This window comes from Staurois parvus, unplaced genomic scaffold, assembly GCF_062004578.1.
Source record: "Staurois parvus isolate SC_StPar_1 unplaced genomic scaffold, SC_StPar_1.0 ptg000656l, whole genome shotgun sequence".
In the NCBI taxonomy this organism is placed as follows: Eukaryota; Metazoa; Chordata; class Amphibia; order Anura; family Ranidae; genus Staurois; species Staurois parvus.
Genome location: NW_028318452.1, coordinates 54,949 through 75,024, shown reverse-complemented (window position 1 = coordinate 75,024; position 20,076 = coordinate 54,949). Strand labels below are relative to the sequence as shown.

General features: G+C 40.2%; 1 protein-coding gene across 1 annotated transcript in view; it reads right to left on the bottom strand.

Annotated features, from left to right (window-relative positions):
- The window catches only part of LOC149448799 (AP-3 complex subunit beta-1-like), a 229,597-nt gene that overhangs the window by 160,899 nt on the left and 48,622 nt on the right, over window positions 1–20,076 (bottom strand). Inside the window, exons 3-5 of the mRNA XM_089694209.1 lie at window positions 18,077–18,253; window positions 9,666–9,852; window positions 2,369–2,499 (exon numbers count right to left, since the gene is read on the bottom strand). Of these exons, the coding sequence (XP_089550335.1) occupies window positions 2,369–2,499; window positions 9,666–9,852; window positions 18,077–18,253 (495 nt within the window). The remainder of the gene's footprint in view (window positions 1–2,368; window positions 2,500–9,665; window positions 9,853–18,076; window positions 18,254–20,076) is intronic.

The window sequence follows — 20,076 nt, the reverse complement described above, 5'->3', positions numbered from 1 at the left end:
AACCTGAAGTCAAAACATAATACTAAGCTTGCCAAAGACTAAAAACATCTTTATGTTATAAACATGTTCCTTGAATGGTATGGTCACCTGACCCTAGGTCTGGACTGGAATTTTAGCTGGGGAGTCACATGAGTGTCATCACCTCCCAGTACTGTCCGTGATACTTTTTTTATTTGCACTAACATACAATTTTGAGGACAAGCTTTCGGGGTATGTCCCCTTCTTCAAGGTCTAAGCAGTACTATTAAAAATCACAAAGTTTAAGCAGAATGTTAGAATGGATTGAGAGAAAAAAAAAAAAAGGGCTACAGATAAGATACATCAAAAGTGAGGGGGGGGAGGGGGGATACTACACTCACACAGAGGGGGTCAAGTTTTAGCTAATAGATAGTCATAAAGCTGTCGGATAGTGGTTGAGGAATCCCATGTCCAAATTAAGACCGTTATCTTTAGTGTCAAATAGAATTATCATTCTTAGTTCAAATGTTTTTCTTTCCTGGATGGATTTAAATTTTCCTTTCAGAACTAAAATATTGAGGTCTTCCATATTGTGGCCTGGTTGTGAGAAATGGTGTCCTACAGGTGTGCAGAAGTCATCTTCTTTATGTTCCTTGATGGTATGTCTGTGTAAATTCATCCGTGTTTGCAACCTCTGTCCTGTTTCACCAACATAAGATCCTTTGCTGCATTTTCTGCACTGGATAAGGTATACAACATTACTGGAGGTGCAGCTGTATGATCCGGTCATTGAATTCATACTTACACACAACTACTTTGCTTTCAATAAGGACATCTATCTTCAATGTATGGGCACTGCGATGGGAAGTAAAATGGCACCCCAATATGCAAATTTATTTATGGCTGACATGGAGGAACAATTCCTGAACAGCATGGAACAAAAACCATACAGATACTTTCGCTATATTGATGATATTTTCATCATATGGACGGAAGGTGAAGAAAATCTAAAACAATTTTACTCATTGATGAACACTTTTCATCCATCAATCAAACTAAAAATGGAATACTCAAACACACAGGTCAACTTCCTAGACACCACAGTATACATCAGGGATGATACGCTTCACACCTCAATATACAGGAAACCCACTGACAGATGCAACTACCTCCACAGTTCTAGCTTCCACCCCCAACACACGAAACGTGCCATCATACACAGTCAGGCCATCAGATACCACCGAGTATGTTCTGACCCAAGAGACAGAGATAAACATCTTGGGACACTAGCAGACGCCTTCCATAAGAAAGGTTACAAGGACAAAACTATCAACACCAGCATAAACACAGCCTTGAGAACCCAAAGGGAAAATCTGCTTCAGTACAAAGAGAAAAAAACAAACAACCGTGTACCTCTAGTAACTACATACAACCCAGCACTAGAAGGGATAAGAAAAATAATCAAAGATTTACAACCCATCATAACAGAGGATGGAACTCTGAAAGAAATATTCCAGCAACCCCCAATACTGGCTTTCAGACAACCCCCCAACCTCAGAAATAAACTAATCAGTAGGAAACTTCCTTCTGATTATGATGCCACAAATAATGGAAGCGAACCCTGCAATAAGAAACGCTGCAAGCTGTGCAACCAAATCAATCCATCAAAAAGTGTCACACACTCAAAAGGGATCTTCAATATCTCCGGATCATACAGCTGCACCTCCAGTAATGTTGTATACCTTATCCAGTGCAGAAAATGCAGCAAAGGATCTTATGTTGGTGAAACAGGACAGAGGTTGCAAATACGGATGAATTTACACAGACATACCATCAAGGAACATAAAGAAGATGACCTCTGCACACCTGTAGGACACCATTTCTCACAACCAGGCCACAATATGGAAGACCTCAATATTTTAGTTCTGAAAGGAAAATTTAAATCCATTCAGGAAAGAAAAACATTTGAACTAAGAATGATAATTCTATTTGACACTAAAGATAACGGTCTTAATTTGGACATGGGATTCCTCAACCACTATCCGACAGCTTTATGACTATCTATTAGCTAAAACTTGACCCCCTCTGTGTGAGTGTAGTATCCCCCCTCCCCCCCTCACTTTTGATGTATCTTATCTGTAGCCCTTTTTTTTTTTTTTTTTTTCTCTCAATCCATTCTAACATTCTGCTTAAACTTTGTGATTTTTAATAGTACTGCTTAGACCTTGAAGAAGGGGACATACCCCGAAAGCTTGTCCTCAAAATTGTATGTTAGTGCAAATAAAAAAAGTATCACGGACAGTACTCAATTGTTTCTGTCGCAAATGCACTAATACGGCTACAATCACCTCAAGCATCACCTCCCAGTAAATGTTTTTATTAATACAAATCTTTTTTAAAAGCTGCTCACCGGTTCAATGACTTCCACATTTCGCACAGAAGGATCAGGTGCTTCTTCTGGCCAATCAGATAACTCCAGGTAACCAGAGGCCTTAGCATTCAGTGTGTGAGAAAGCGTGCCCAGCTGAAAACGGTCTCGATCTATTGAATGAGACATCAATAGTAAATAGTTGGTTACAATAAAGCATGAAATCCTAACACAAGCATGACTGATGTTGCATTAGCTTAAATTTCACAAAATAAACATAAAGAAGAGTCTCTCCAAAGATTAGGATGATTACTTCAATCCATACAATACAATAATCACCTTCATAACGGTCAATATAAAAGCTAATCATTCAGTATGTTTAGAGGTGTTGCAATCAAATGTAGATTCTATAAAAAGGACTGTACATGGCATATTAAGAATGACAGCGCAGTTAAACAATCCATATACAAGGCTTGCCTCCAACTCATTCAGAATTTTAATGGTTCTTTTTCTGCTACACCAAACACCATTAGAACAGAAATTAGCGATGAAGCTACACGATCAGGAAAATGGTACAGAGCCTTAAGCTTTGTGAAAAGAAAGGTACGCTTTGTAAATACACAGCATTTTTTTTTTTTTTAAAGTCAGTTTCTGATCCAGTGCTTTGTTTAAAGTAGAACTATAGGCATACAGCTAAAAACACAAAAAACATATGTGTAAACTTTTACCTCTGGTCAACCAGTCATATGATTCAGGTATGCCTGTTCTAAAACATGGCCAGGTTGGTAACCTCAAATTTCTCTGCAGCAAATAAGCAATACATCTTTGGATAATGAAGAGAACCACACCATTAACCTCACTCTGCTTCTCTCCCCGTTAGCAAGTTCTCCAGTTAAAAGAGAACCATGCAATGCAGTAGAGCCTGACTGGTCCACAGGGTTGGTCCATACTGCCCTAGTTTGTGCAGAAGATTACAGAAAGCTACCTATGCTAGTCTAAATATGTTCTAAAGTTTAAGCAAAAAAGTTTAATTACATACTTTGCAGTTTTAGTAAAAAAACAAAACAGAAAAAAAACATTCTGTCTGTCCTTACTCATAAAGCTAATAGGTAAGCCCAGACTTTCAAAAACATATAAGGGTATTCTACTGATGACTGTGTAATGTGATATATGAATATTTGATAAAACTTGCTGGTACTGGACCATTTCTATTGAATCTTTGATAAGCTACAGTTAGGGAAGGCTGGACATCGTATCAAGTTTTTGTATTATAGTTTCAGTATCCTAATAAGTGTTTAAAAGTAATGTCCATATTTTTGTCTGGACAATGCAGCCCACAACCTGAGACCAAAATCAGAACAAAGTAAAAAAAAAAATAAAAAATTAAGCTGGCCATAGACAGTCAGGAGGGACCGGCCAAGACTCAAACTATCTATGGGCAGGATGACTGTACTCAAATTGGCTGTTGTACGAATTGAGTACAACCAGACAATCAAGATTTTTCATGCGATTATCGCCAGCGGCTATAGCCACTGTGTTGTCCCTTGCAGGGACGGCATCCCCCACGCCTCCCCAACAGTAGAACACAAAAGCTCCACAGGAGGGATTCTCCCATTAACACTGACTGCGATGAAGGGGAAATCAAGCAGCCTCATTTCCTGCAACCTGTGGTTGCAGGAAAGAAAATTGCATCACCTGCGGCCAGCTTTAGAAACCAGACTTTTTTTTCTTTTGAGGTCATCTTTGTGTGCAGCAAGGCCTCTGGAAAAAATAGCATAAAATTGCTGGATTATACTTCAAATTGTGAATAATCGTTTCCCACCACTGAAATCAAGAAGCTAAAGAAAATCCGGTATCTCAATACAGAAAATTTGAAGCGTATGTTCCCATCTTGAAAAAAAAAAGCACACATGAGCGTGCCTCTATTATGTTTCTATACAGATGACTGACTTCTATCCATGCACTTTCAGCCTTAGATCATGGCTTGCCATGGGATATGCAATATCAGCTATTTGTTTACAGTATCTTCTTGAATGGGTCCCATGCACATGGCCAAGAATGCTACAGGAGAAATGGAGAACCAGTCTCCACTAGAGACTCTAAAATGTTGTCAATTGGCAAAAAAGAGGAGAAAGAGGAGGGAGATGAAGGAACAGAGGGGTAAGATGACCTCACAAGTATCCAGCACAAGCTCCATTTGTGCTGTATCAACAGTCAGGACAATGCTTTTGACCTAGGTGTACTGCTGCAATGGACTGCAAATTGAGGACCTGCTTATGTTTCCTAGCAGGGGTCCTAGGACCACAAGACTAACAAGTGAGAATTGCAAATCCTTTACCAATAAGACAGTACATGTATGTTATCTGTGCATTTGGTTGCTTAATCAGGTTCAGATTATGGGGTATACAAGTGCTAAAAAGGTACAGAACAGGCAACTTGTATGTGCTGCTAAAAATACAAAACCAAGTCCAGTTGTAAAGGTCACCTTCAGTAGATGCAACACAATTAATGTCTTCAATAGAGCAGGAACTAAAGAAGAAGACAATCTCACTTTGACACTCACAATACCACTGATACCTGCATACTATTTGTAGGTCGAGTCCCTCAAGCTAATTTAATAAGGCAGCGTAAAGAGCAGACATGACGTGTAAAATTAAATTCTCTATAACACCATGGGTTTAAAGCAACCAGAACAAAGATGACTCCTTGATGAATTGCAATGACATACTGCACCTTGTTCTTTCACTTATTATTGAAGGATGGAAGTCTCATCACTAAACTCCTTCTTGTAATTTCTGATTTAGCAACGTTAAAGTGTACCTATACCTAAAACCAATACACTAAAAAAGAGAAACCAAGACCTATTGGGTGAAATGTGTTAGAGTTGTAGGTCCTAAGGTGGGAATTGTTAGTGTCATGCTTGTGGATTTCCCTTGTAATAAATATGCACACAAGTTATCTCCCTGGGGTGCAGTGGCTAGATTTTTCAGCAGTCTGTGAGCATTGATGGCTTGTACTGCCCCCAGAATGCAAGCTTTAAGTGATGGCGGAGAGAAACTTAGAGCAAAGAATTTTTAAGTTAGTAAAAATAGCATTTTTTTTTCTACACACTTGCCTGTAAAATTCATTTCTTGGGGTACATCAAGGGTCACAGAGCAGGCTATAATCATTACTATCTGGGTTCTGCGCCACCTATAGGTGAATGGACACTGGCAGATAAATCAAACAAGAAGTCCCCCCTATATAAACCCTCCTATATAGGAAGCACTTCAGTTTTGTAAAGACAGGAGGGACCTCTTTATATAAAATGCCCTCCCTCCCAAAATGACACCTTTTTGGAAAGAAGACACCCCAAACCATTTGCTGAGAGGCATGTTGAGTCAATAGAAGAATTTATTTTTTTTACCACAAGTACAGGACCCCAAAATCGAATAATCACCTTCAGGCTTTTAAAGAGCTTTATTTCCTCATTTCACTTCCTCACTACCTATCACAGTTTCGGAGACCCTGAAATGACAGGATAGCCAGGACCCCCCAATGACCCCTTTTGAAAAGTAGACACCCCAAGGAATTTGATAAGAGGCATGGTGAGTATTTTGCAGATCTTATTTGTTGCCACAAGTTTTTAGAAAATTAAGAAAAAAAAACCAAAGACATTTTTCTTTTCTTTTTTTATATTTCAAAACCTTTTGAGAAAAAATGAGATCTGCAAAATACTCACCATGCCTCTTTTTAAATTCCTTAGGGTGTCTACTTTCCAGAAAGGGGTCATTTGGGGGGGGGGGGTTTGGTGCTATCCTGGCATTTCAGGGCCTCCGAAACTGTGATAGGTAGTGATTAAGTGAAATGAGGAACTTACGCACCTTCAGGCTTTCAAAGTGGTCAATGGATTTCAGGCTCCTATATGCTCCCAAAAAGTCTCACACATGTGGTATCCCCATACTCGGAAGAAATAGCAGAATGTATTTTGGGGTGTAGTTCCACATATACCTATGGCTTTTGTGAGCAATATATCAATTCACAACTTTGTGTAAAAAAAAAAAAAAAATCTTCCATGGACTCAATATGCCTCTCAGCAGATAGCTTAGAGTGACTACAGTTGCAAGAAAAAGTATGTGAACCCCTTGGGATTATGTGGAGTTTTACATGAATTGGGCATAAAATGTGCTCTGAACGTCATCTAAGTCACAACAATAGAAGAACACAGTCTGCTGAACATAATACTACACAAACATTAGATGTTGCCATGGTTTAATTGCACATAACATGTAAACATTCACAGTGCAGGGAGGAAAAAGTATGTGAACCTTTGGACTTAATAACTGGTTGACCCTCCTTTGGCAGCAATAACCTCAACCAAACGTTTCCTGTAGTTGCAGATCAGACCTGCACAACGATCTGGAGTCATTTTGGACCACTCCTCTTCACAAAACTGTTTCAGTGTAGCAATATTCTTGGGATGTCTGGTGTGAATCGCTCTCTTAAGGTCATGCCACAGCATTTCAATCGGGTTGAGGTCAGGACTCTGACTGGGCCACACCAGAAGGCGTATTCTGTGCTGTTACAGCCATTGTTTTGTTGAATGACTTGTATGCTTTGGGTCATTGTCCTGTTGCATCACCCATCCTCTGCGGAGCTTCAGTTGGCGGACAGATGGTCGTACGTTTTCCTGCAAAATGTCTTGATAAACTCTGGAATTCATTTTCCCATCAATGACAACAATCCGTCCAGGCCCTGAGGCAGCAAAGCAGCCCCAAACCATGATGCTCCCTCCGCCATGTTTCACAGTGGGGATGAGGTTTTGATGTTGGTGTGCTGGGCCTTTTTTTCTACACACATAGTGTTGTGTGTTCTTCCCAAACAACTCAATCTTGGTTTCATCTGTCCACAGTATATTTTGCCAGTAGGGCTGTGGAACATCCAGGTGCTCTTTTGCAAACTTCAAACGTGCTGCAATATTCTTTTTGGACAGCAATGGCTTCCTCCGTGGTGTCCTCCCATGTACTCCATTCTTGTTTAATGTTTTCCTTATTGTAGATGTGTCAACAAAAATGTTAGCATGTGCCAGAGATTTCTGTAGGTCTTTAGCTGACACTCTGGGATTCTTCTTTACCTCATGCAGCATTCTGCTCTGTGCTCTTGCAGTCATTTTTACAGGACGACCGCGCCTAGGGAGAGTAGCAACAGTGCTAAACTTTCTCCATTTGTAGACAGTCTGTCTTACCGTGGACACATGAACATCAAGGCTTTTGGAGATACTTTTGTAACCCTTTCCAGCTTCATGCAAGTCAACAATTTTTGATCGTAGGTCTTCTGAGAGCTCTTTTCTGCGAGGCATGGTTCACATCAGACAATGCTTCTTGAAACCAGTAAACCCAAAACAGGTGTGTGTTTTTTTAATGGCAGGACAGCTGTCAGCAACACATCCAATATCATCACACTGATTGGAGTCAAGGTTGGCTCACTCCTGGCTCCAATTAGCTCTGGGAGAAGTCATTAAGCTAGAGCCTCACATACTTTTTCCTCCCTGCACTGTGAATGTTTACATGTTATATGCAATTAAACCATGGCAACATCTAATGTTTGTGTAGTATTATGTTCAGCAGACTGTGTTCTTCTATTGTTGTGACTTAGATGACGTTCAGAGCATATTTTATGCCCAATTCATGCAAAACTCCACGTAATTCCAAGGGGTTCACATACTTTTTCTTGCAACTGTACTTTCTGAAAAGGGGTCATATGGGGGTGTTTGTACTGTCCTGGTATTTTGGCACCTCAAGAAATGTGATAGGAAGTCAGAAAACAAAAGCTATGTAAATTCCATTATCTATACCATAGTTTGTAGATGCTATAACTTTCACACAAAGCAATCAATATACACTTATTGGGATTTTTTTTTACCAAAATCATGTAACAGAATATATTTTGGCCTAAATTTATGATGAAATTTTAGTTTTTTTGGATATTTTGACAGAAATGAGAAAATATCTTTTTTTTTCAAAATGTGCAGGCTTTTTTATTTATAGCGCGAAAAATACATGCACAGATGATCAAAAAACCACCGAAAGAAAGCTTTATTTGTGTGAAAGAAAGGACATAAATTTCGTTTGGGTACAGCTTTGCATGACTGTGCAATTGTCAGTTAAATTAATGCAGCGCTGAATAGTAAAAAATAGCATAAATTGCAGCATCTATACCATAGTTTGTAGACGTTATAACTTTCACACAAAGCAATCAATATACACTTATTGGGATTTTTGTGAAAAAAGGATAACAAATGCATCTTTTTGAATGTAAAATAAAAAATGTGCATTTATTTTTTTAATGTGAACCTTTAAAGCACCGCACCCACATTCTGCTGATCGCAGGGCAAATGCATGGCTCTTGCAAACGGTCATTGTAAGCTGTCTGCTCATACCTCATACAGGTAGGCAGTTACACACTGACAGGAAGCATCAATGAATGACCAAGAGCGCAAAAGCTTTCAAGTACTTGTAGTTTTCACATTCACAGAACTCTGAATGAATAATGCAGCTGGAGCTCTGTTCGGGCCACAATTTGTTTTAAAAAAATGTGACAGTGAGCAGGGGGAGAAGATCCCTGCTTGCTGTCACAGCCAGGTCTGGGAAACGAGCACGGGGGCAGCTGCGGCAGCAACATGTTACATGTTACACCCTAAATATTGGTGTAAAATGTAACATTATAAATGGTGAACTTATCCTTTAAATAATATAAATAAAGGTTTAATATGGGCAACAAAGAAATGTATGGTTCCACCAGACTGACCCTAACACATGTCTAATGCCTGATGGAATACACATTTGGCTACAGCTGGACACATGCAGCTAAATTTTGATCTGACTGATATACAAGACTTAATCCGCGTACACATGGGCCGAATGTCGGATGGCATCGGCCGGTTCAATAGAAACTGGCCGACATTCGGACGTGTGTACAGCGGTCAGCTTCTGTCGATGGGGCATGATGGAAAAAGGTCTGTCAATCGGCTCCCAATCAGCACTATCAGCCAATGGCTGAGAGCGCTCTGTCAGAACACAATAGCACAGCAGGGGAGATCGCTGTACTAACATCGGATAGTTAGTACAGCGACTCCTCCTGAGCGGTCAGGTTTTTTTCTGTTCAGCTTGCTGGGTTGAAAGAAAAAAAAAAAACTTGTAGTGTGTATAAGGCTTTACCTACTACTGCCCAGTTTGTAGTCACTAGGATTTCAGAAGCAGATCATCATTGTTAATAAATTTCATTAACCTGACAGACAAGTTGACCGTGTGTCTAGCATAACTCACATTTAAAAATAAGGACATCAGCACGTTTCATGTACCTTTGAAAGGAGATTCAAGCACAGGAGCCGGTTTCTGGGCTAAAAATATCCTCTTGGCATATTTACTCAAAGCTCCACTCTTCTCATTTGGAATAATAAGCTGCCTTACAAACCGTGTGCGGTCCCGGATATCATAATTCTGATCATATTTGCCAAGATTTAATATGTACTGTGTGAGCAGTTTAGTCTGTCAAGGGTTAAAAAAAGACAACACAAAAGGAAAATGCTTTATTTAGGAAGATTGATAACCATCAGCAAACAAATTTATAGAGGTAATAAAAGTGAATGGCTAAGACAAACAAATGTCACCCCACAGGGAGAGGGCATTTCTAAAAGCTGTAAATGGTATATTGGAGCCAATGCACATGTCCTTTTCTGAGCTGGGAGGTGAATGCTAACTACAGGGGAGCAGCCATGTGCTAGATTATTAAACTGCTGAAGTGGAAAGAATTCATCATTAAAAAATAATCATATATGGCAAACCCACTGAATGGTCTATGTGAGGATAATGACTGTAGAAATACAACAAAAAACATGGCACTCAAAACTTAATTAAGTAAATATGCAGGGCATCAGAACCTCTGCAGGTCTTAGGGGGCTGGCAAAATGTACCAACCAAGGCCTGTTTCATGAAGAGATAGTGTCCCTGCGCCGTTCAGGTCCATGCACTCTCTCCTCACTCTGTTACTTTGCTTTGAATTACAACCCATTAAAGGAGACCCATGAATCACAGGACTGGATTACTGCAAATTATTTGCAGTGCATTTAGCTGTTACTTTTTCATAAAAGCAAGCTGCTGATGCCCTCTAAAAACTGAGATAAAAGACTGCTTATAGCCGCCAGTAATATTGTTCATTTATTTATGTAAGGTAACAGCTTGTTTTATGTTGGATTTTCCATCATTTCTTAATTCTTCCATTGAATATGTTACATTAAAAAGGGAATTGGGATCATTTTTATAATAGTGTACAGGAAACCAAATTTTGCCATTATGTTCTAAATTAGATGCATCTGAAATGCATAAATGTTTGTTAAGAGTAGTCACAACACATTCTGTTGGTAAGTATGTATATGCTGCACAAAACAAGATACAAGCGCCTGGAATGTACAAGTGTAAAGTGTGAAATGTGGTTATTTTAACTAATGAAGCAAATTCATATACTTGCTGTACTGAACTGAGAAAGAAAAATGTAGCACATTTAAGAATTACATGTAATCAAGATAAAAGAGGTCCCTTAGATGGCTATAATTCCACAATATTAAAGGAGATTTTCATGGTGCCATATGCTTGACATTACATAACCACCCATTTAGACAGAACAGTAGTCAGCCTAATAACATTTTCAACAATCCAAAGTGGGTATATTTAATCTATGTAGAGCCCTACAATTAATTTCAAACAACACATGATTTCTGTGAAGTAATAGAAAGCATATCAATAGCTTTGGAAACAGAGAAGATAAAGAAAGAAACCATCCCAAGAACCACTCCAACCAAAACAGTGTTAACCAAACAAGCGCTTGCAAACATGCACAAGTAAAGGGGCGCAAAGATGCCTTTATAAAGCCTAAACATTTTTTACCTTAATATATTCCTTGCAAAAGGGTAAAAAATGTAAAGGGATCAGTATCGCCCCCTCATCCCCCCACTTTTACTTATCTGAGCCCTCATTTGATCCAGCGGTGTAACTGTATAGTCCTCCTGCGCTCAGAATGTAAAACTCCCTGTGTAACACTCTACCACATACCACAATGGACAATAAGAAGATATAATAATGTGGTGCTGCGCTTATACATAAAACATCACAGAAAGAACATATGAATAAAAATGCATAAAATTAAATCTACATGAATATATAACGGAACCTCCCAAAATTAATTTAATATCTAGGTGTACTTATATGTGACTATAAAACACAAAAATTTATAAAAACACATGAAATAATAAATGCCAATGCACCCACAAAATGGTAGTAGGAATAAACTCCCCACTTCTGTGCTAAATTGCACAAAAAAGGGGGGGGGGGGGGATTGTGACAAATAATATGTGCCAAACTGATATAATCAGAAAGAAGAAAGAGACATGAAATAATAAACCTATAAAAGCCACGGCATCTCCTGCCTGGAGTTTGCATGTTCTCCCTGTCCCTGCGTGGGTTTCCTCCGGGTACTCCGGTTTCCTCCTACACTCCAAAGATATGCTGGTAGGTTAATTGGATCCTGTCTAAACTGGCCCTTGTATATGAATGTGTGTTAGGGACCTTAGATTGTACACCCCTTGAGGGTTAGGGACTGATGTGAATGTACAATATATATGTAAAGTGCTGCGTAAATTTCCGGTCGTGCTGACGCAACTTCCAGCGTGGACGCCATCTTGGGACTCCAATAAGCATCCATGTAAAGTACACCCACAGCATGTGGTTATGCAAAAGGCTTATGTTTGATTTTTGAAATGTGAGTGGGACTTGTATTATTTTAACGATTTGGTATAATAAAACTTTAATACAATATGGGAGCATCTTCCTTTCTCTTTCTGGCCGTATGAGGAGTGATCATTTCTGGGACATCTTTGAGGAGGCTGCTTAAGGTACCTTTTGCCCACCGGTGAGGGGGATTGACACTACGTTGGACCCTATACCTGCAGGAGGGGGTCCAGGTTCCCGATCGGTGTGGTATTTTTCTAAAAGGCGTTTTGACCCTGTGGGGTCGCTATATGGAGGTGAGGGGCCATTTCACCTAGTGTTGGACTCCCGATATCTAGCTCTGCATATACATACATTTAAAGGACTACAGAACACCTCCACCATTTAGGTGGTTTTACACTTTTTTTTTTAGTAAATTTTTTTTGGAGTTAGATACACTTTATATATTGATTATTTAAGTATACTTTTGGAGGTTTTTTGATCCATTGATTGTGTCACGGATTCACGTGTACACCACTTTTTATCCCCGCAATTGGGGTTACGTATCATTTCTTTTTTTATAGGCGGTGCAGCCTATACAGTGGGGCAAAAAAGTATTTAGTCAGCCACCAATTGTGCAAGTTCTACCACTTAAAAAGATGAGAGAGGCCTGTAATTGGCATCATGGGTAGATCTCAACTATGAGAGACAAAATGAGAAAAAAAATCCAGACAATCACATTGGCTGATTTGGAAAGAATTTATTTGCAAATTATGGTGGAAAATAAGTATTTGGTCACCTACAAACAAGCAAGATTTCTGGCTCTCACAGACCTGTACCTTCTTCTTTAAGAGGCTCTTCTGTCCTGCACTCATTACCTGTATCAATGGCACCTGTTTGAACTTGTTATCAGTATAAAAGACATCTGTCCACAACCTCAAACAGTCACACTCCAAACTACACTATGGTGAAGACCAAAGAGCTGCGAAGGACACCAGAAACAAAATTGTAGACCTGCACCAGGCTGGGAAGACTGAATCTGCAATAGGCAAGCAGCTTGGTGTGAAAAAATCAACTGTGGGAGCAAGAATTAGAAAATGAAAGACATGCAAGACCACTGAGAATCTCCCTCGATCTGGGGCTCCACGCAAGATCTCACCCCGTGGGGTCAAAATGATCACCCGAACGGTGAGCAAAAATCCCAGGACCACACGGGGGGACCTAGTGAATGACCTGCAGAGAGCTGGGACCAACGTAACAAAGGCTACCATCAGTAACACACTACTCTGCCAGGGACTCAGATCCTGCAGTGCCAGACGTGTCCCCCTGCTTAAGCCAGTACATGTCCGGGCCCATCTGAAGTTTGCTAGAGAGCATTTGGATGATCTAGAAGAGGATTGGGAGAATGTCATATGGTCAGATGAAACCAAAATAGAACTGTTTGGTAGAAATACAACTCGTCGTGTTTGGAGGAGAGAGAATGCTGAGTTGCATCCAAAGAACACCATACCTACTGTGAAGCATGGGGGTGGCAACATCATGCTTTGGGGCTGTTTCTCCGCAAAGGGACCAGGACAACTGATCCATGTACAGGACAGAATGAATGGGGCCATGTATCGTGAAATTTTGAGTGCAAACCTCCTTCCATCAGTAAGGGCATTGAAGATGAAACGTGGCTGGGTCTTCCAACAGCACAATGATCCCAAACATACCACCTGGGCAAAGAAGGAGTGGCTTCGTAAGAAGCATTTCAAGGTCCTGGAGAGGACTAGCCAGTCACCAGATCTCAACCCCATAGAAAACCTCTGGAGGGAGTTGAAAGTCCGTGTTGCCCAGCGACAGCCCCAAAACATCACTGCTCTAGAGGAGATCTGCATGGAGGAATGGGCCAATATACCAGCAACAGTGTGTGCCAACCTTGTGAAGACTTACGTTACGTTTGACCTCTGTCATTGCCAACAAAAAGATATATAACAAAGTATTGAGATGAACTTTTGATATTGACCAAATACTTATTTTCCACCATAATTTGCAAATAAATTCTTTCCAAATCAGCCAATGTGATTGTCTGGATTTTTTTTTCTCATTTTGTCTCTCATAGTTGAGGTCTACCTATGATGCCAATTACAGGCCTCTCTCATCTTTTTAAGTGGGAGAACTTGCACAATTGGTGGCTGACTAAATACTTTTTTGCCCCACTGTATATTTTTTCTCACTAAATTGATTGTGTCACGGGTTCACAAGCACGTCACTTTCTTATCCCCATTATTGGGGTCACATATTAGTATTTTTTCGTCCTTATATTTCTAGGCGGTGCAGCCTATATTCTTTTTTCACCATATAGTTTATATTCGTGTCACTTAGTCACTATATTTCGCTTTATCCCCATTTGGGATCACTATTATATGGTTCATATTTTTTCTTTAGTCTTACATCAGTTGGTTTGTGTTGAGTTATATTAATTTGTGGTAAATTTGTGGTTTTTCACTTATAATCACCTCATTTTTCACCTATGGGCACTTTGAGTGTCTTTTTTTGGTAGTTTTCCGGATTATTCCAGGTTGGCACCTATATATCAGTGGATATATTCTCACATCACTTATTTATTTGTGCTATTCAGCACAACAGTAGGGGGATTCTATTTATCACCAATTTTTTTGGTTTCACTGATTTATATGATTTATTATTTCACATCTTTCTTCTTTCTGATTATATCAGTTTGGCACATATTTGTTACAATCCCCCTTTTTTTGTGCAATTTAGCACAGAAGTGGGGAGTTTATTCCTACTACCATTTTGTGGGTGCATTGGTATTTATTATTTCATGTGTTTTTATTAATTTTGTGATTTAAAGTCACATATAAGTACACCTAGATATTACATTTTGGGGGCTTCCGGTATATATTTATTCATGTAGATTTAATTTTATGCATTTTATTCATATGTTCTGTGATGTTTTATGTATAAGCGCAGCACCACATTATTATATCTAATCCAGCAGTGTGCCCGTCTGCAGCTCTTCTCTCCCCTCACTTCCTGTTCTCACTGGTTTTGTGGAGGCAGTGGAAGCCATTGGCTTTCTATGGGGGGCCTTTACAAAAGGGGAGGAGCCAGGAGCGCCAGGAGGGTAGCTGAGAAGAGGTAGTTCATAACCGCTCCATGCAATTCCAGTGCACAGAGCAGGTAAATATAACCCTGTGTTTTTTTTTTTTGTTTTTTTTTTAAAAGGAAAAAATGTATTTACCATCACTTTAACTGAGCTAATGCTTTAGAGCACGTGTCAAACACAAGGCCCACAGGCCAAATCTACTTGCCTAGCCATTTCATGTGGCCCTTGCACCTCTTTTGCAACTGGGGCATCCCCTTCGTCTCTGCCCCCCCAACTTGTCTTAGCAGTCAACAGCAGAGAGGATAACAGAACTCCTACAGATGCTCTGTGCTTCTCCGTGCAGCCACAGCAACCCCTTGTCTCCCCCTCCCCTGATCTCAGCATTCAGCAGACCCAGGCAGCAGACTCCAACCCTCCTCTGGTCCTCCTCAAGCCCTGCTTCCCAGCTTCTTCCTGGCAGCAACATGAGGTAAGGAACTCTCGATTTGTTGGGGGGGGGGGGGCTCTTGACATCTGATGTAAGCAGGACTGGGGTGCTCTGGATATCTATTCTTACAGATCCAACCGGCCCTATAATGCTGATGCAGCCCGCGATGAAGTAGCGTTTGACACCTCTGCTTAACAGACATAGCCCAAATGTTTCTAGAAGACTGCATACCACAAAGACACCGCACTACAATGTGAATGAGTCTTTACAAATGAATAATTGACTAGCTGTTACACAGACATATATGGTCATTTAACACCTTCCCACCAAGAACATTGTTGGAAGTGAGTCTTCTTCCGTGGAGTCATATTAGTGGGTACCTATGTGCATGCTTGTCCAGCATGTTCCCACCTCAGAGACTAAGCTGTCACTGACAGTTCAGGGGCTCATACTGACTGACTGACTGTTGATCACACAGTAATAGCCTCGGATTGGCTAGTGATCAGCTACTGAACAGCCTGCACCATGTATTTTCTCCCTATGAATAGAGTATGAAATACATTGTATCTTTTCGCCTTGCTAGAGAAGATAGTAAACCAAATAAATTAAAAAAAAAAAAAAAAGATAAAATAGCTAGATCACGATTTGATTGAGGTCAATGTTGGGGTTAAAAAATATAATACTCCTGATGAGTGTCTGCTGTACCATGTACCTGTGTTAAAAAGTAACCTGTTCTTTTTGTATTGCTTTCTTTATGTGAAACACCTGGTGACCCTGCCAGTCCCCCTGTTTTCCTATTTCAAACTGCACTAGGCATGAGAGCACATCCACCCTAGTTTTCTGGCTGTGCTGGGGCCAGACCTTTGCTGATACCCCCTGGGAAGACCAGTGTACTGAACGCCACCCGCACCAAAGTCCCTTGGGCAACCAAGATAAGTTAAGGTAAAGGTTCACATACACTTTACAGTTAAAATCAAAGGTCTTGGTCAGAGTGTTTAAGGCAGGATTAGAAAAAAATAAGTTTTGTAATTTAGTATGAGTGTCAGCGTGTTTTAGGGGGAAAAAAAAAAAAAGAAGCAAAATGTACACTACTGTTTCTGGAGCCTACTATGGGTACAATCAACAAATAACATACATATATGGTACTGCTTTGATTGTCAGGGTCCAGGCATTTTTTTTTTACCTTGGCTATGAAGGGGTTAAAGTGGAAGAAAACCGTCAACTCTTAAAGGGTAAGTTCACCTTACTACAAAAAATAAATGCACTTTTTTTTTGCAGGAAAAACACCCCACATATTTATTATTTTTTGTTGTAGGAGCCTGTACAGCATTGCACCAACAATCAGATCACTGATGCCATGCAGGTCTCCTGCAAACTGTCAGTGTATCTGCTTGGGCAAGCTGACACTTCTGACAGGAAGACTCAAACTACCACAGCACTTGCAGCGCCATGGTATTTCACTGAGAAGTACAAGCCAACAGCCACTAAAGGCTGTCGGGACTTGTAGCCCATACATTCCCACAGTGTTCTGTGAATAAGTGGACTACAAGCCAACAGCCACTAAGGGTGGCTGCTGAGTGGGTGGAGCCGTTTTTAAAAAGTGACAGCTAGCATGGGGAACTTTTCCCCATACTGCTGGAACTTGGGGGGGGGGGGGGGATTGGGCAGTGGCTGCAGGATCAGGAACATGTTATATGTTCCCAAAAGTGAACTTATCCTTTAACTATTCTTAGAAAGTTCCCTTTCATCCATACTGAACTTATTTTCACAAAGTCTTAAATAAAAAATTTTAAAAAAAAGCTCCTTCCCCCTCCCCTCCTACTCATCCTGCATAAAAAAGATCTGTGTATTTACCAGTTTATAATATGCTCTGGTCCGGTCATGAGATCCTGTACTCTAGCTCCCCGGTGTCAGTGAGTGGCTTGGGAAATTACTTTTTTTTTTTTTTACCTACTATAGGCAAAACCTTTTTTCTTTTTAATTTTTGGATAGAGCAAGGGAGTCCCACAGCCAAACAGGAAGTGTGGAAATACTTGGCAAATTAAGGGAATTCCTTGGGGACCCCCAGAACTAGTGTCCCCATTGGAAGATTTCCTCTATTACTTTTCTAGTGGCAATCTAAAATTTGGGATTTTCTTTTACTTTCACTTTCAGCAATAATGGCAAACAGGACAAACAGAGAGGGTGAATCTCCTTAACGGAAGTACAGAAAGCAATAAAAACCTAATACATGTTCTAATCCCTCTCCAATCTATTCAAAATTAAAAAGTTTTTTGCCTTTAGCTATAAAACAAAATGCATCAAGGTAAAAAAAACAAACAAACATTTTGAGTTTAGAACAACTTTAACTCATGAGGGGCATCAATATTGGAAAATATATTTAATCAGAGAGAAGATAAATGTTTTTGATTTCATTCTCTCAATTGTTCATAACAGAAAAGCTTAGGTGACCGACTGTATTCAACTGGCTTTACCTGCTTGGAATTGGTTAAGCAAAGCTTAGCGGCAAGGTTTAATATCTGCAACTTGACAAGGTCATCTTCATTAGTGAAGGTTTTCGCAGTCTTCCGCAGAACATCAGGTGCAATTTTAGGCACTCGCTCACAATATTCTCCGATAAGCCAAAGAATGCTAGCTCGCGCCATTGGAACCTGTATACAAAAATGAACAGGAGAATCATTGCAGATTTTATTTTTCTATACTTCAAGATGAAATATTTGCCCAGTCTTCAATGTAACAAATAAAGTGCACAAGAATGCCTACTAAAAAGACTACAGTAAGAAAATTAATTACTGGATAAGCTACTGTTAGAGCTTACAGTATTCAATTCTTTCCAGAGTTCTAGTCATAGACTTGTACTGACCTAGAGAAAAAATAAAGGACAATCCCAATGCTTTACTACAGCGCAAGAAACATAACATGTAAAGAGAAAAGCACTTTGTAAATACAGTATGTCTACCATTATGTTAAATGTGCAATTAAAACAGTTAAAAGAAACAATTTAAAAATATTTACATATCTTAAAAAGGGTTAGGCTAAATGTAGTTACTTCCATTCAAAGTGATATGTAATTTAGAAAGAAAAAAAGGAAACAATGCAAGGCAACTAGCATTTACTAAAAGGTTACCAGCAGTAGCAGCTGCAATATTTTTCTCAAAATGGGTATACATTAGGCCATTTTCACACTACTCACACTGCGCTTTTGTGGCAGCAGCAGCAGTGTACCCACGGTTTTGATATGGGTTAGCTGCGCTTTCCCATGGACTTCATTTATGCCCCACATTCTTTTGGTGCACATTCAGAAAAGCACCAAAACAGCAAGGTATTATATAAGTCTATGGGAATGAGCAGATAACCCATACGCAAACTGCTATACACTGAGCTGTGGCCAAAGCGCAGAGGATCAGTGTGAAGCTGTCCTTAAGGCTGAAAATAAAAAATATACACTATATTGCTAACAGTATTGGGACACCTCTCCAAATCATTGGAATCAGGTGTTCCGATCATCTCCATGGCCACAGGGTGTAAAAAAACTCAAGCACCTAAGCATGCAGACTGCTTCTACAAACATTTGTGAAAGAATGAGTCGCTTTCAGGAGCTCGGTGAATTCAAGCGTGGCACCGTGATAGGTCCATCCGTGAATTTTCCTTGCTATGAAATATTCCACGCTCAATGGTTACTGGTATTATAACAAAGTGGAAGCAACTGGGAACAACAGCAACTTGGCCACAAAGTGGTAGGCCACGTAAAATGACAGAGCGGGGTCAGCGCATGCTGAAGCGCACAGGGCACAGAAATTGCCAACTGTCAATAGCTAAAGACCTCCAAGCTTCCAAGTGTTCTCTGGAGTGACGAATCATGCTTCTCTGTCTGGCAATCCGATGGATGTTTCTGGGTTTGGCGGTTGCCAGGAGAATGGTACTTGCCTGACTGCATTGTGCCAATTGTAAAGTTTGGTGGAGGGGGGATTATGGTGTGGGTTGTATTTCAGGGTTTGGGCTTGGGCCTTTAGTTCCAGTGAAGGGAACTCTTAAGGCGTCAGCACACAGACATTTTGGACAATTTATTGCTCCCAACTTTGTAGGAAAAGTTTGGGGTTGGCCCCTTCTTGTTCCAACATGACCAATGCACCAAGCAAGGTCCATAAGGATATGGATGAGCGAGATTGGGGTGGAGGAACTTGACTGGCCTGTAAAGAGTCCTGACCTCAACTCAATAGAACATCTTTGGGATGAATTAGAGCACAGACTGCGAGCCAGGCCTTCTCATCTGACATCAGTGCCTGACCTCACAAATGCGCTTCTGGAATAATGGTCAAACATTCCCATAGACACACTCCTAAACCTTGTGGACAGCCTTCCCAAAAGGAATTAAAACTATTATAGCTGCAAAAGGGTGGGCCAACTCAATATTGAACCCTACGGACTAAGACTGTAATGCCATTAAAGTTCATGTGCGTGTAAAGGCAACTGT